We start from the raw sequence: 14,669 nt of genomic DNA, 5'->3' as shown, positions 1-14,669 counted from the left end.
CCTACTTCTACCTCTGAAGTCTATAGGGCAAGTCCAATCCCTTGCTGGGTGGTTGGTGGCCGTAGGGATGACTGACTGACTGTGTGTCTCCCTTGGCCAGCTCAGACCACACATTCGGATGCAGGCAAGAGACAGAGAAAAGTGAGAGACAGAGAAAAGCAGGGCTCAGGGGGGTAAGGGACCTGTTCCACCACCTGAGTAATGGAGGTGGGATTTGAACCCAGGTGTCCCTAACACCAAAGTCTATGGTTCTCATGCTAGACCAGACTGCCTCTGGGCCAGTTTCCTCTTCAGCCATCTTTTCTATGAACCCTCAGTCTTTTCTCCTGTGGCTTTGTTCTGCCTCTCCCATCCCTTCAGCCCATTCTTCCTCTTGCTGCAAACCACCAGGTAAGTTCCCGCCAAGTCTGGGTAAGCCCTTGCTCTCGCTACAGACACTGCCCACCTTTCCTGTAATGTCCGACCGGACCTGCACCCTGCAGAGGGCCATTGGCAGAAATCGATTCCGAGGCCCCTGAAGCCCTCTTCCCTGCCAACTCTTCCCCTTGCTAAAAGCAGAAACCATCCCCGTTCTCTCCTGCAATATTTCCTCCCGGGAGTTCCTGCAAGGGAAGATGTTGCCATCCCAGGATTAACAGCCTGTTTGTTTAAAGGGCTTATTACTGGTGCTTAATGCTATTTTGACAGATGAAAGTGAGTCAATTATAGCTGGAAATAGCTCTGGCTGTAAACGTTTCTTATAGGTAGTAGCCCATTCCCTGTCTGAGGGACTATTTCTCTTTACCATGAGCGAGTCCTTCCCCTTCTCGCATCTCCTCTGACCCCCAAACATTTCCTCCTTCCAGGCAGAGACAACATATAAGGCATGGAGCCTAGACTCCATGAGATGGGGGGGTTGCTGAGACAGGGAGGAGGTAGATGTTCAAGAAGACCTCACAGGTCAACCTCCAGGATAAGGGATGTAGCCCCAGTGAGCCCTCTGTCCATCAGGTGTCACTCTGCTCCATCAGCCACAAGCGTGGCCACCTCTTACTGAATGTTTCGCTTGTTTTTTCTTGGGGGTGATGTGTTTCCGTGCTGGCAACACATCCCAATGAGATCAGGGCTGGTCACAGGCTTGGGAGTCTCGAGGGTCACCTTTGTGAGGACAGCAAGAGCCTTTGTGTGTTGGACAGAGAGCTTTCTGGGGGCCACACTGAGTTATGCTTGGGCCCCAGGAAAGAGCATTTCAATGTCAGCATGGGTCTGTACAATGCGCTCGCTTGTGTCACTGGAGGAGGACGGTGAAGTGCCATGTGTCTGGGTGAGGTGGATACAGGGCTTGATCCCAAGCTGCAAGGTCAGGAGTGTGGACAGGTGTATTTGTAACAGGCATCTCAAACTTAATATGTCCAAACTTAATACCCCCAAACACGCATGGGCTCTCCACTCACAGAAAATGGCACCACTGTCCACCCATACTCTCAAGCTCTAATCCTTTTTTTAAAAATATTTTTTAAAAGATCTTATTTATTTATTTGATGGAGAGAGATCACATGTAGGCAGAGAGTCAGGCAGAGACAGAGGGGCAAGCGGCTCCTGAGCAGAGAGCCCCACACGGGGCTCGATCCCAAGACCCTAAAACCATGACCTGAGCCGAAGGCAGAGGTTTAACCCACTGAGCCACCCAGGCGCCCCTTAAGCTCTAATCCTAACAGCCATTCTGGAGATGCTTCTCTTTCTCTCCCTCCTTGAGGTCCTCACATAGAACCCACCAACAAATCCTGCTGCCTCTACGCCAGAGTTTCCAGCTAATCTGAGCGACCTGTTGCGTATCTGCTACCACGACCCCAGTCTTAGCCACAAGCAGTCCTGAGGCAGACTATTGCAAGAGCTTCCAGCCCATTTTCCTCTTTCCATCCTCGCCCCTCATGGTTTACTCCCCACGCAGCCCCGATGGGAGGACCGCTCTCAACCCAGCTCTCCGGGCGGGCACGACGGATTGGTCAAACTTGGCGTGCCAGGGGAAACCCATTCACCAGCCCCAGCTCCTTTCTCCAGGAAGGGAAGTGCAGGAAGACCCGGGGGGATGCCGAGGTCATAGAACTCACCGGTGGGGAGCTGGGATGCAAATGCGTCTGGGCGGGGGAATATCGCCCACCAAGCCCCGCCCAGGCCCACCAAGCCCCGCCCAGACTCCGCACCGGCCCCCCGCCCAGCCCGTGGCGAGGCCGCTCACCCGCGGACCGCGTGCAGCAGGCGCAGAGAGGGGTACGCAGTGCGCACGTTGACGCGGTGCTTCAGGATGAGCTCGTTGACCCACTCCACGCGCTCCTTGCCGCCCCTGGCCATGAAGGCGGGAATCCACAGGATGCTGCCGTTGAGACTGTGCAGCCGCTGGAGCAGCTTCTCCCGCCACGTGGCGTTGACCAAGTCCTCAAAGGCCCGTTGGATGACGGAGGGGTTCATGGTCACGAGGTCGGTCTTGAGCCCCACGTCCCGCGCGTACTCCTGCACGGGGGCCAGGTTGCATCTGCCAGAGAGAAGGGCGTCACGGTCCTTTTGGGAAAGATGAGACGCTGCTGCCTACAGTTCCTTTCATCTAGCCTTTACCTCCCGTCCCTGCCTCCTCATCTTCCAGCCCCGTCCCCCGCGCTCCCATCATCCCTGACTCCCATATTTACTAGGCTCTTACCACATACAGGCTGGTCCCTGGGGCTATACAGTGTGTGCCTTCTGGAGTTCCAGATCTAGTGGAGCAGGAAGGAGGCGAGTAAGCCAGCCCTCGGCCCACAAGACGACCGTGCTACAAGCAGGTGCAACCTGGCCACGTTAGGTAACAGCGAGGGCTCCGAAGGCACACTCCCAGGTTCAGGATTCATTCTGCTACTTTCCATCTGTGTGATTCTGGGCAACCTCCTCAACCTCTCTGAGCTTCCCTACAGCTAAGGAATATGCACGGTGGTGTCTTTAACTGTGATGGAGATCCCAAGAGCACCCCCTCGCAGGGATTAAAGGAGTCAGCACATACCCAGTACTCAGAACACTGCTGGACCACACTAAGATCTCGATGTGATCTAGTCTCACGTTACTACGGGAAGGAGGAGAGTTAGATGGTATTCTCAGAGGCGGTGACCACTGAGGGACATCTGGAAGGATGGAGGAGAATGAATCCCTTTGTGGATGCGGCAATTAGAAGAGTGTTTCTCTAGCTTGTCAGAGCAGAGGAATCACTTCAGGTGGTAGTTAAAAATACAGATTCACGGGGTCTCTCACCTGGGGACCCAGATTCAGCAGGTGAGCTGAGGAACTGGTAGTTATTTTTACAGGCCTGTCAGGTGATTCTTATGACCAGGCAGTTTAGGGAACATTACGTTTTGGCATTATAGGCACAAGAAGTGTATCTAAGGGTGTAGAGGTGCAAAACAGTATGGGGATTTAGGGGGAGGCAAATAATTTGCTCTGCCTGGGACATATTGTGTGGAGGAGACAAAGCTGGAGAGTCAAGCAGAGTGTATATGTTGGGCACGTGGTTCCAACGGCAAAAGGGAGCCACAGAAGATTCTTGAGCAGGAGAGTAACACGACAAATTTGCATTTTAGGCAACAGGTAGGCAATAAGATGAAATTGTAGTAGGTATTGGATTGGATAGAATTGTGTCTGGGGGGCGCCTGGGTGGCTCAGTGGGTTAAAGCCTCTGCCTTTGGCTCAGGTCATGATCTCAGGGTCCTGGGATCGAGCCACGCATCGGGCTCTCTACTCAGCGGGGAGCATGCTTCCCTTCCTCTCTCTCTCTGCCTGCCTCTCTGCCTACTTGTGATCTCTGTCAAATAAATAAAATCTTTAAAAAAAAAAAAAAAAAGAACTGGGTCTGGGAGGACAAACTAAAAAGACCGTTGCAATCTTGTGCTGAACTAGTCAGGGACCCTGGGTGGGCAACCTCTGATATCTCACCAGAGGCCTGCTTTGTGGGGGATCTTCCCATCTTCATGGGTCTAACTTGGGTGTGCATACTGCAACTTCTTTCCTCTGCTGCAAGCTAATGGGCCTGCGCTGGCCACAGGGGAGGCCTGACTGCTTACTGCCCAGAGGATCTGATGGTGGAAGAGCCCTTCGATGAGAGGAATTAAGTCTGAGGAACTAGAGTAAGTGTTTGTAGAAGAGAGGCTGGAGATATGAAGACCAGGGCCATAAGTCATTGCCAAACGACGAGACCCAGAGAGACACCACTCACCCTCCTTGCAAGCCAGGACTTTTCTTCCTTCAATATTTGAGGAGGAAAAGTAGGATGATCAGAAAGAAAATGAACATCCTTGTGCTCCTGGCGTGTGCCAGCCCCCCGTCCTTTAACACAGGTCAGCTCATTTCATTCTGACTCCGTGTTAATCACCCTCATTTTACAGATGAGGAGCCCAAGGCCAGAAGGTGCAATGTAACTTGCCCAAAGCGAGTAAGAGAAGCCCCAGGATTCCGTCTCTGATGTGTCTGACTCTAAGGCCTGTTTGGTGCTCAGACTAGACCCCCTGAAATACCCACCGTCCTCATTCCCACCCCGGCCTTGCTGTCTGTGACTGTGGCTACACACTGCAGGGGTAGAACTGGTTTGGGACACCTTCAGGGACCCTTGCCTCGGACCTCAGAGGAATGGAGTACCATTATCCCTATTGTCCTGAACCCCGCTGAACCAGGTTTCCAAGACCTTCCTGAGAGACTGGGGCCTCCCCGGGGCCAACCTCCAGGTCCTGAGAGCAGGGGAAAGGGAAATGGATTCAATGCAGTTCAGATCTACCGAGTCTACCACGGGCCAGTGGGGGCTGCGGGAGAGGCAGAGAAGGAAGTGATGTGGAGCCTGCCCCCAGCAGGCTTCCAGGTTGGTCAAGGGAGGGAAAACGGACATGTGCACGCTCAGTTACAATACTGGTCAGTTGGGGTGTCATCCAAGTGCCCTGCTGGAGACTCTGGGGAGCTCTGGGACTGCGAGCAACCTGAGGCAGTCTCCCCACCTCATTCAACCTGGGACCCAGCTCATGGCAGGTGTTCCAGGCAGGGGAGGGCTGTGAGGGCCAGGCTATGCCCGTGACCATGTCTCAGGGCCACTCCTTGAGTGAGGATGATGGAGGCAGCTCTGCCCTGCTGTGCTCCTCCTTCAGAGGGCAGTTTTCCTTATGGGGGTGGTCAGGGGGGATCAGGATGGGAATAAGCTTGCTCTAACAGCAGGCCAGGTCTCCCAAAGAAAATTCTAGGGGGACTGTCGGTGGGCTGCACTGCTTTGATGGGCATGACTCTGGACTGGAAAGGAGTCTGTCCCCTCCAGAAACAGGCATGTCTACAGGTCCAGGGGGAGAGGCAATTTGCTGGAGAGAGCGGCAGCTCATGCTTGGCTCTGAGCCAGACTGCCTGGGCCCACAGCTTGAGCCTGGCCACCCAAGCACGCTATGGACCTGTGGCTCTCTGCACCTCAGTTTCCTTCCTGCAAAAGCCAGCCTAAAATGGAACATTCCTGATAGGGTTGTTGTGAGAATTGCGTAAGTCAATTGACATGAAGTGCCTAGAATTACACTTGGTGCATGCTAAGTGCCCAATGACCATGACAATGAGAGTGATGATTTGTCTGTGAGGGGGCATTCATTCATTAGGTTCTCCCTATTGAAGGTGAGTGTGTGTGTGTGTGTGTGTGTGTGTGTGTGTGTGTGTGTGTGTGTGTGAGAGAGAGAGTGAGCGAGAGCATGCAATGAAGTTTTGATTCCCAAACATCTGGGAATTTATTCTGTACTAAATGACCCCGAGTTAGGCAGTCCCCTTGGCCTGCCACGGCAGCCTCATGGGGACACTGCGGGGACCATCACTCTTGTCCGGCCCCAATTCCCAGCAGCACTTTAGGTTGGCAGCCCATGCTCAGTCAAGCCCCAGACTCCACGATCCATGAATCCAGACTCTTGCTTCTATGCCCTTCCTTCTGCTGCTTCCTCCTGCTCACCTTTTTCATTTACTAATGTCTGCTTCTTCCAGAAGCCTGACCTGGAATGCAGGAATGCATCCAGGAATGCAGAATGTTTTGCAAGCTCACTGCATTTTGCATGAAGTCCTGTCTTCCCACTGTTCAGTGTAGAGTGTTCCGAGAGGGGGAAGGTCTTGGGGTCTCCCGGGCAGGGGAGGGGCCCCATTACCATGGAGCATGGCAAAGTGATGGAAGCCTTCAATTGACAGAGACCGAGAACATCCCAGCAGGACCCTCCTGGTGTCTGCTATCCCACAGAGCCTGGAGCCCGAGCTCAGAGTCCCCTGTCTGTGCCAGGCTCAGGCTTGGACTGGTGTCCAGCTTTGGGGAGCTCATGGTCAGCATGGGGTGGGTGGGGTGGAGACACAGGGTTCCTGGACAGTTCTCCTTCAGAGAAGCAAATGCTATAGGAGAGGTGGTGTGGAATTGTGGGGTGGCCTCCCCGCACCTCAGGGGAAGGCAGGGCAGGGAATGAACTCTTAGTGTGCTCTATTGTGGGTGCCACCGTCTAGACACACACATGCCAACTCAGGCTGTGGCCACAGCATCGCACTGCCTTTCCTCTTGGTGGGGGCTGTGGCCTATAGGATCCCCCAAAGGGAAGGTGGGTGGTCCCCCTAAGGAAGAAGAGCCCAGGGGGGCCCCTGACGACAGCCAGGGCTGCCACTCGGCATCACGAGGGGTCCGTACACAGTGCACCTTTGTAATTTTGTCCTGAATTGCCAGGGCAGGGCTGGGTGGGCCATGCAAACCTCACTGCTGAAGCTTGTGGCAAAGGCAGAGGCATGGCTTATGCGTGTGACCCCAAGTCAGGAAGGCCCGACACCCCCTACTCTCACACTCTGCCCGCACCTTTAAACCCCGCCACCCAACCCTCACCCTTGCCCTGGCTTCCATCAGACACCTGCCCTGCTTCCTTCCCCCTTGCACTCCCCCTCTGTCCTGGAGTCTGTAGACCGGAGGGCTTTGAGAATGGGGGCCGAGTCCCGGGCTACACCAGGCACAGGCATAATCTGGCAAAGGCTACCAAGCTAAACCAAGTTTGGCTGCAAGGCAGCCGTGGCGCTTCTGTCACAGCGGATGCAGGAGTCGACACAGTGTCTAATCCCACGGCCTGAAGTCGTTTCCCAAAGCCCCAGGACAAGGCTCTCTTTGCATCAGGACAGCCCCAGAGGAAACGTGAGATGCAGTATGCCCTTCTGCCAGGACTGGGGCACTGTTTGGGACGAAACTCGAGGCTCTGTGTGCCCTACTTCTGACCAGGGGACAGCAAAGCCTTGTTCCCAGTCCATCTGGGTTGGGGGTCAGGTATCAGGGCCATGGGTAACTGAGTCCAATTGGGTCCCAGGAGACGGAACAATGAGAGCTGACATTTCAGGGAGAATGATGGTCAAGTCCAAGTTTCTCTGCCACCCCCTCACTTCCCAGATTTTGACTACAGGATAATAGTCACTAGCAGAGCACCGCCTTCGAGAACACTTGTACGAGGTTTGCAAACTTGAACTGACAACTGGCTGGCCTAGGCTTTATCCAGGGGTCGGCAGACTTTTTCCGTAAAGGGCTAGGTACTATTTTTGGATTCTGACATATGCTCTCTCTGTTGCTATGCTTCAAATCTGCCCAACTAATCTAGCGATTGAGGATATGAAAATGAATGGGCATGACTATGTTCCAATAAAACTTTATTGATAAAAACAGGCTGTTGGCCATAGTCTGCCTACCTCTGCGTCAGGTTAGGGATTCTCAACCTTGACGGTGCACCAGACCATTTGGGTTTCCTTGGCTACATCCTGCTGACCCCTCAGACTGACCTAATCAGTTTGGGGTGCAGTTTGGACACTGGGACTTTTAAAGGCACCTCAAGAAATTCTAATGCACAAAGGTGAGAATGGGGACTAACCCACGCATTGTCTCTCGTTTCAACCTCTTGGGACACCTGGCCGCGCACCACTTAAACCTGCCTGTCGCTTCGGGTCCAGAGCCCCTGCTATGGTTACCTGATGACAAAGCTGTGTGTGTCGATCTCCTGCCCGCAGCCGCTGTTCAGCAAGACCCCGGAGTTGCCCACAATGGCACAAGTCCGGAAGTGTTTGTTCTTCAGGGGAGAGGTTCTGGGGAGGAGATCGTAGAGGTTCTGGGACACGTTCATCGTGCTGTCACGGTCAAAGATGTAATGAATGATGTCTCCGGGCTTCAGAGTCCCCTTGAGGACAGAGATGTCCTTTTCAGCGTCCAAGAACTTCAAGATTTGCTTCCTACAGAAACCAAACACACAGGAGGAACAAGTTTCCCTGTGGCCAGCTGCCCCTTGTCAACCTCCTGTCCTCTGTCCCCCCGTGGCCTGATGCAGCCAGCACACAGGCGGAGCTGAGTTCAGGTGCTCTCTGAGAATGCCTTCTAGGTGGGGAGTATCAGAAATGGCCCAGAGGCAACTATGGCGAGGAGCGGTCTGGTTTTTGTGGTTATGGCCTCTTCCTATGAGAGGTGATAACTGCCCAGGGAAGTGACTCTGTTAGGACATAGTGAGAGCTCATCACAGAAGGCCCTGGGAGGAAGGGTGTCCCACCATTCTGGTTTGCCCAGGACAGCCTGCTTTTAGCACTGAAAATCCCATGTCCCAGGGAACCCCTGTTTTGGACACTTCCAGTGTCACCAGATATCACACTCCCCTTCGGGGCCAGCATCTGACAGGGGGTCCTGAGCCAGGATTAGGAAGCCAGGATGACACATGTCCCTCACTCCTCAGCGGTCTATTTTCTTCCACAAAAATCTTCTTCAGGAGAAGGGATATCCCATGGGGTGAATGGGAGTGCAGATACTGTGAGGTGTAGATACTCCTCTACCTTTGAGAGACCGAGAACGTGGCCTGCCATCCCTGAGCCGGTCCATTCCGTGGACTGCGCTGTTCTGCCCCCCACTGCTATCTAGTTCAAGTTTATAAAAAAATCGATCCTCCTCTGGTCCCTCAGAGAAATTCCTTTGTGCTGTTTCAGAGCAAAGGTGAGCAAAGGACAGCTCCCTAGTCTCCAGGATGACTTTGATTTAGGGGGAATGTTCTAGAATCATCTAGCAAAGTACAGAGCTGGAATGGGGTGTGGTCAGAAAAAGGACCGGTGTCTTTTCAGAATTGCCTGGGGAGATTTACTTAAACTACTCAGACCTAGCTGAGGGATTCTAGCTGGGGTGGGGGTGTTTACTGTCTGAAACTCCTAAAACATCTTTAGAAATGATTTAACTCAGAGAAAGAAATTTGGTGCCCACAGTAGCCCTACAGGAACTTCATTTTCTGCCGTAGGCCCCTTTCGAGCATACATACAATGATGCCAATCTTCTTTTCCGCAGAGCCCTGGCAGGATAAAACTTCTTCCTGCACTTTGCAAATGTGCGAATTTGCAAGACAGTTGCCGCATTGTGCAGATGGTAACGTTGATGCCTGAGAGCCTGTAGGACTGGAGATGTTGGCCACCAGCAGTGTGTCCCAGCAGCATGCCCATTCAAGCCCCCAGGGAACTATAAAGAATTCAGAAGCTTTGGGCTCACACCTGAGAAATCCTGACTTTGAGAGTGGTTCAGGCACTGCATGCTTCCTAATGCTCAGCAGGGAGGTTTAAAGTGTGGCTGGATTTGGGAGTCTCTGGCGTAGCCAAGGGGTGGCTAGAATGCTTGGCAGGAAGGAAGTTCTTCTTCCACTAGTCTTATTAATGACCTGGACCTCTTGCCGTCACACAGGGGAGACACACCTGGCTGAATAATTTGTATCTCTTGATGGGAAAAGAGGCATTATATTTATTTACTGCCCTTTACCAGGGATTCTACATCTTGGACAAACTGATACAGCATGGAGATTGCTAAAACCTCTGCAATGACTTAACCCAAAGTGTTTAAAAGTAAAGAGAGTCCCTAGAAAGTCCATGAATAAACACCTCTGTGACTGAATTGATTTATACCTAATTATGAGAAATTACTATCAATTATTAAACATCATTCCGAATCACTCACAGCATCTTTTATTAATAATAATTTGGGTGATTAATTGAAGGGAGTTAAAGGAAATTCTTTTTCCCCCTGGGTGAAGGCACATTGTTCCTGCCAGTGTGGCTGTGTTGGTAGGCTTCCGTGGTCTGGTCGCCTCTGAAAAAGTGTGTGTGTGTGTGTGTGTGTGTGTGTAAGTGTCCATCTGTCTACCCAGTGGTGGGGGAAGGGCCAGGGCCATGCCTGCGGGCTTGTGCTGGTGGGAGAATTTCACTCACAGATGGTGTGGTGGGGTGCTTCCCCCACCAGATATATATCTACTTCCTAACCCTCAGAACCTGTGATGTGGCTTTATTTGGAAATAGCACCTTTGAGGACGTAATGAAACTAAGGCTCTTGAGATGGTCCTGGATTACCCGGTGGGCCCCAAAGCCAATGATAAGTGTCCTTATAAGAGGCGGGAGAGGGAACCACCCAGACACAGAAGAGATGAAGAGGTGAGGACAGGGATTGGAGAGATGAGGCCACAGGGCTGAGGAAGGGCTGAAGGATCCCCCCTCTCCCCTGCACACCCCTCCCCCACCACGCAGAGGGAGCACTTGGAACTCGGGCCCCCGAGCTGGAAGAGAATATGTTTCTGTTGTCCTAAGCCACCAAGTGGGTGAGAATTGATTAAGAGCAACCCAACCCTGGGAGATTATTGTACATGATCTCACGGATGGATCCAAGGGTGCTGCTGATACAAGGGCGAGTGATAAAGGCCTGTAGCTGGTCCACCCCGGGGGCCTCAGAAGGGGCAGTGGTGAGGGTGGCAGAATGGTGGTGCCAGGAGTCAGTTCCTTCAGGTGGCTTCTCAGCTGCTGGGTCCCGGGTCTCATGTGTCTCTAGATCCCACTCCCCATGCCCCCTCATGTCCCCAAATGAAACCTTGAACTAGGGGGTGGGGCATTTCCATTCTGACAGTAAGCCTCCCTAGAGGAGGCACCTCCCTGCTCCTTGTGGGGACACCTGGTAGCTCTGGCCCCCCCCCCCCTCCCTAGGTGGGAGGCTGGGGAAGGTTGGCCACCATAGTCCAGGCTTTCTCCATCCGGTCCAGGCTACCTCGCCAACCTCCCCACCCACATTCCGTACCTCCCACTTCGTGCCCCAGCAACACAGGGCACGGACACCGGATGCCAGGCTGTGCGCAAGTGAGACGAAGGTTGGCATGCCTGTCAAACTCCTAATTACCTTTCTAATCCCGCTGCTCCTTTTCCGGCTATCCTGCTTCATCCCCTTGTTCTCTCCTCAGTGTGATCTCTGTATTTCCACTGATTCATGCGATGCAACACCACCTAATGTGTGTGTCACGTGGTGCTGTCCTGTCTTTTATCTGTGTCTCCCCACTAGCATGTCTGCTCTACGTTAGCACCCCGCGCCCCCAGCACGATGCCAGGGTTCTACTGACCAAGCTTTGTTGGGTCAGTCATGGCTATATCAATGTCAAGTCCTCAAAATGTTGACGCTGTGATTTCTTCTTTACAGCTCTCCATCCCTGCCACCCAGCAGTGACTGCAGAGCTCTGAGACGTCATCCTAGAAGCTCAGGACAAGAGCCGCTCTCCGGCTGAGCACACCTCTCCTCTTTATGTCAGCTCCTGGGTCACCCAGAGAAGGCGGCACAAGTGCCAGAGAAGGACGCTTGCTTTGGATTGTCTGGGAGAAGCCACCTGTGGTCTCCACCACTCAGGCTCCTGCTGTTGCTGACCCGAGAGCCTCACTCCTTCCAGAACCCAGGACCTCAGCAGGGAGCTCCTGCCACCTCCCCAGCCCTAGTCGCTGCACACACGTGTTGGGCTGCTGGGCTTGTCTCAGGTTTTTATTTCCAATTGATTGCTTACGGATGAAACCTGCCTCAGCAGGAGGTAAACATTTTATTTCTATCCTGACTTCTTTAGATGATGGAGAGCAGCAATTTGCCGGCTTGTGCCAAAGAAGGCCAAGGCTCTCTCTTGTCCTATAGGTAATTACCACTACCTGATCCTCAGAGAGAGCGTCTGGTTGTGCCTCCATTTGGCCGAGGCTGGCTGGATGTTGTGCTTAATGCTTTCATTACTTCTGTCAACAACAGCTGGCGACGAGGAGCCATTTATTACAACTTCAGCTCTGGAAGGAAAGAAAAAAAAAAAAAAGAAAGAGGGCAGACACGATCTGTTAGCATGCCGATGACAAGTCTAATAGTTTTGTTTTTGCATGGGCTTGGATGTAAACTTCGGGAGAGCAAAATTGCAGTTATTACCTGAGAAGGGAAGGAAGTCTATTTATCTTCTAGAATGCACAAATCCTCTCCCTCAGGTATACGGTACATACAGTTTGGAGACGGGGAAGGGGTGGTAGAACTCTCTTTCTCCCCATCCCCCACCCCAGTGTCTCCTCCCAATGAAACCTAGCTGTCACCATTGGAATAGTAATACACCTTCAAGTTACTTTTGCAAAACTCTGCAGTTGCATCAGCAGCTAGGGGGCATCAGATGGTCTACAAAACTTAATAAAGATAAAACAAAAGCTCATGCCAGGGAAAAGCGAAGCAGCCTGTGGCTTTCCCCTCCTCCCTCTTATCGTATCACTGCCCTTTTCATACTCTCAGATGACACCTCACACCTTGTTCCACAGTCCTCGGTGCTCAGTCTCCCTCTCCCATTGTATGTAAGCAGGGGAGCTCCCTCATTCATTTCTTTTTTGTCTAAAGGTCTAACATAGCAGGTGATCAGTAAATGTTTGTTGAACTTGAATTTCACCCTGGGGGAGCCTGGATGGGTGAAGGAGCTGGTTGGCCCTGCATGTCCGGGGCAAATCACAATTCTGGCTGCATAGCATCTCTCTACCTGACTCAGGAACACTAAGCATTCAGGACCCACTTGAATTCTGAGGTTTGAAATCTATGCTAGTAGGTTTCTAAGAAACTAGGTTACAATTACATCTCTAAAGGCAGCGTAGTCGCCAGCCTGCCTCTATCAGATGCGTACAGATGCATGTGGGTCACGTCAGGTATTGCTTTTGTCTGTGCTGACAGCAGATTCTCCCCCTTCGAGTGATAAGTGGATTTGTGATGCCAAATTTTGGAGCTCTAAAGAATTCAAACCAAACATCTATGTCCTCAGCATTTATCTTGAAACAGCCAAGTTTAAAGAGATGCAGTTCTTTTAATGAAGTCTACAGCCGATGCTCTGCTTTGCTTTTTGTAGGTAGAGAAGAAATTCAGTTGGGGGTGCAAATCATCTCTGCACATTCTCCCCACACACCTCCATTGCTCAATATTCCTGACTCCTCTGGCTGATATCTCCTGTTTTGGATTCAAACATAGGTAACTTTTGCAGAGGACTAGAAGAGGAAACAGAAGACCCTTGGACATTTTGTTGTTTTCATGAAAGGAAGCAGAAGGTATCATGGAAAGATTTTACAGGCTGTGTGACTGTGGGTAAATCATTTTACTTCTCGGAGATTCAGTTTCCCCACTTAAAGAAAGAGGAAGATATCCAGCGTTAAGGACCTAGAATTCTGTAAGGACCACGAGGTCTCCTGCACCTGTCACTGACCGCCCTCTCATAAGGCTGCAGGAGGAGCTGCTTGTGGTTAAAACCCTTTGTCACTGCCTCCTTCTGCACAGGCCACAGGTAGGAGCAGTGACACTTGGGACCACAGATCTGGCTGTTACACCTCAAGATCCCAAACTTCACTGTAGCTTACATCAGACAGTATTTGTGATAGAAACACTTGACTTCTGGTGATGGGGACTTATTTTCCAAACAGGCTAGCTGATGTTCTCATTGGTAATAAATGATCCGAACCTGGCATCTTATGGCTTAATGTGGATGCAGTCTTAAGGTCAAGCTTCCTAGAAACTGTGGCACATTGGTTGACCCCAGGCTCTCTCAGGCCAGAAGGATCTGCAGAGGTACCTATCCTGGGTGCTTGCCCAGGGAATTTTCTTGGAAAACTCCAGAAGGAGTTTCCAGGCTTCTCTGGGACAGAGTCGTGGAGGGGAGGAAGGGAAAGAGATAAACACTGGCATGACTAGTGGTAAAATTCCATTTCTGTCTCCACTTCCTAGTGAAATCTTGGAGGAGACCTTATGCCTCTAGTTGTGGTCTTCCTGGAGTTAATCCTGGCTCTGTGGCTGTTGAGCTGGGGGGCTTGGTCAAGTCACCTTGGGTCTCTGTCCTCTGCTTTCTTCTCTGTAACATTGGAGGGATGGATTAGGTGACCCAGGAGCCAACTCAAGTCACTGGTTTTATATGCTCTATGTTGCACAAACTCAGCTGGATTAGTGGGTCATTCCAATGCAATGAGGAAACAGGTTCAGATGGGAGAAATAATTTGCTCATGGCCCCAACTAACAAGCACAGGGAATGAACCCTGGTCTGCCTGGCTCCCAAGGCTTTTTCTTCCTGCTTCTCACACTTGATTTTGAGGAAGACCCTTCCTCCCTCAAGTTACCATGGAGCACAGCTGTGACAAGATCATGGGTCAAGATCTTGTTTCTTCAAAAGGGGACATTTTTCCACAGTAGAAAGAGAGGAACTTAGGGCCACACGGCCTCCTCTTTTATTTCTGCATTTTACTAGGCATAGTGCAAGCTTCATCTATAGCTCCCAGGTGGTTAAGAGGTCATTAGAGAGCTAGAAGCAATGATGTCAGAGAGAGAGGGGTCACTTTCCTGAATCATGTGGGGTCAGGAATGG

At 51.8% G+C, this 14,669-nt stretch overlaps 1 protein-coding gene across 2 annotated transcripts in view; it reads right to left on the bottom strand.

Moving 5' to 3' along the window:
* Positions 1-14,669, bottom strand: part of ST8SIA2 (ST8 alpha-N-acetyl-neuraminide alpha-2,8-sialyltransferase 2) — a gene marked incomplete at both ends in the record, with an annotated part of 62,688 nt that overhangs the window by 13,377 nt on the left and 34,642 nt on the right. For both annotated transcript variants that reach the window (XM_080808979.1, XM_080808980.1), the window contains 3 exons: positions 2,219-2,512; positions 7,975-8,232; positions 11,965-12,093. In XM_080808979.1, the coding sequence (XP_080665105.1) occupies positions 2,219-2,512; positions 7,975-8,232; positions 11,965-12,093 (681 nt within the window). The remainder of the gene's footprint in view (positions 1-2,218; positions 2,513-7,974; positions 8,233-11,964; positions 12,094-14,669) is intronic.

The sequence above is a fragment of the Martes martes genome (genome assembly GCF_963455335.1).
Source record: "Martes martes genome assembly, chromosome: 7".
In the NCBI taxonomy this organism is placed as follows: Eukaryota; Metazoa; Chordata; class Mammalia; order Carnivora; family Mustelidae; genus Martes; species Martes martes.
Note: the sequence above shows the minus strand (reverse complement) of the source record. Positions and strands in the feature narration are given on the sequence as shown.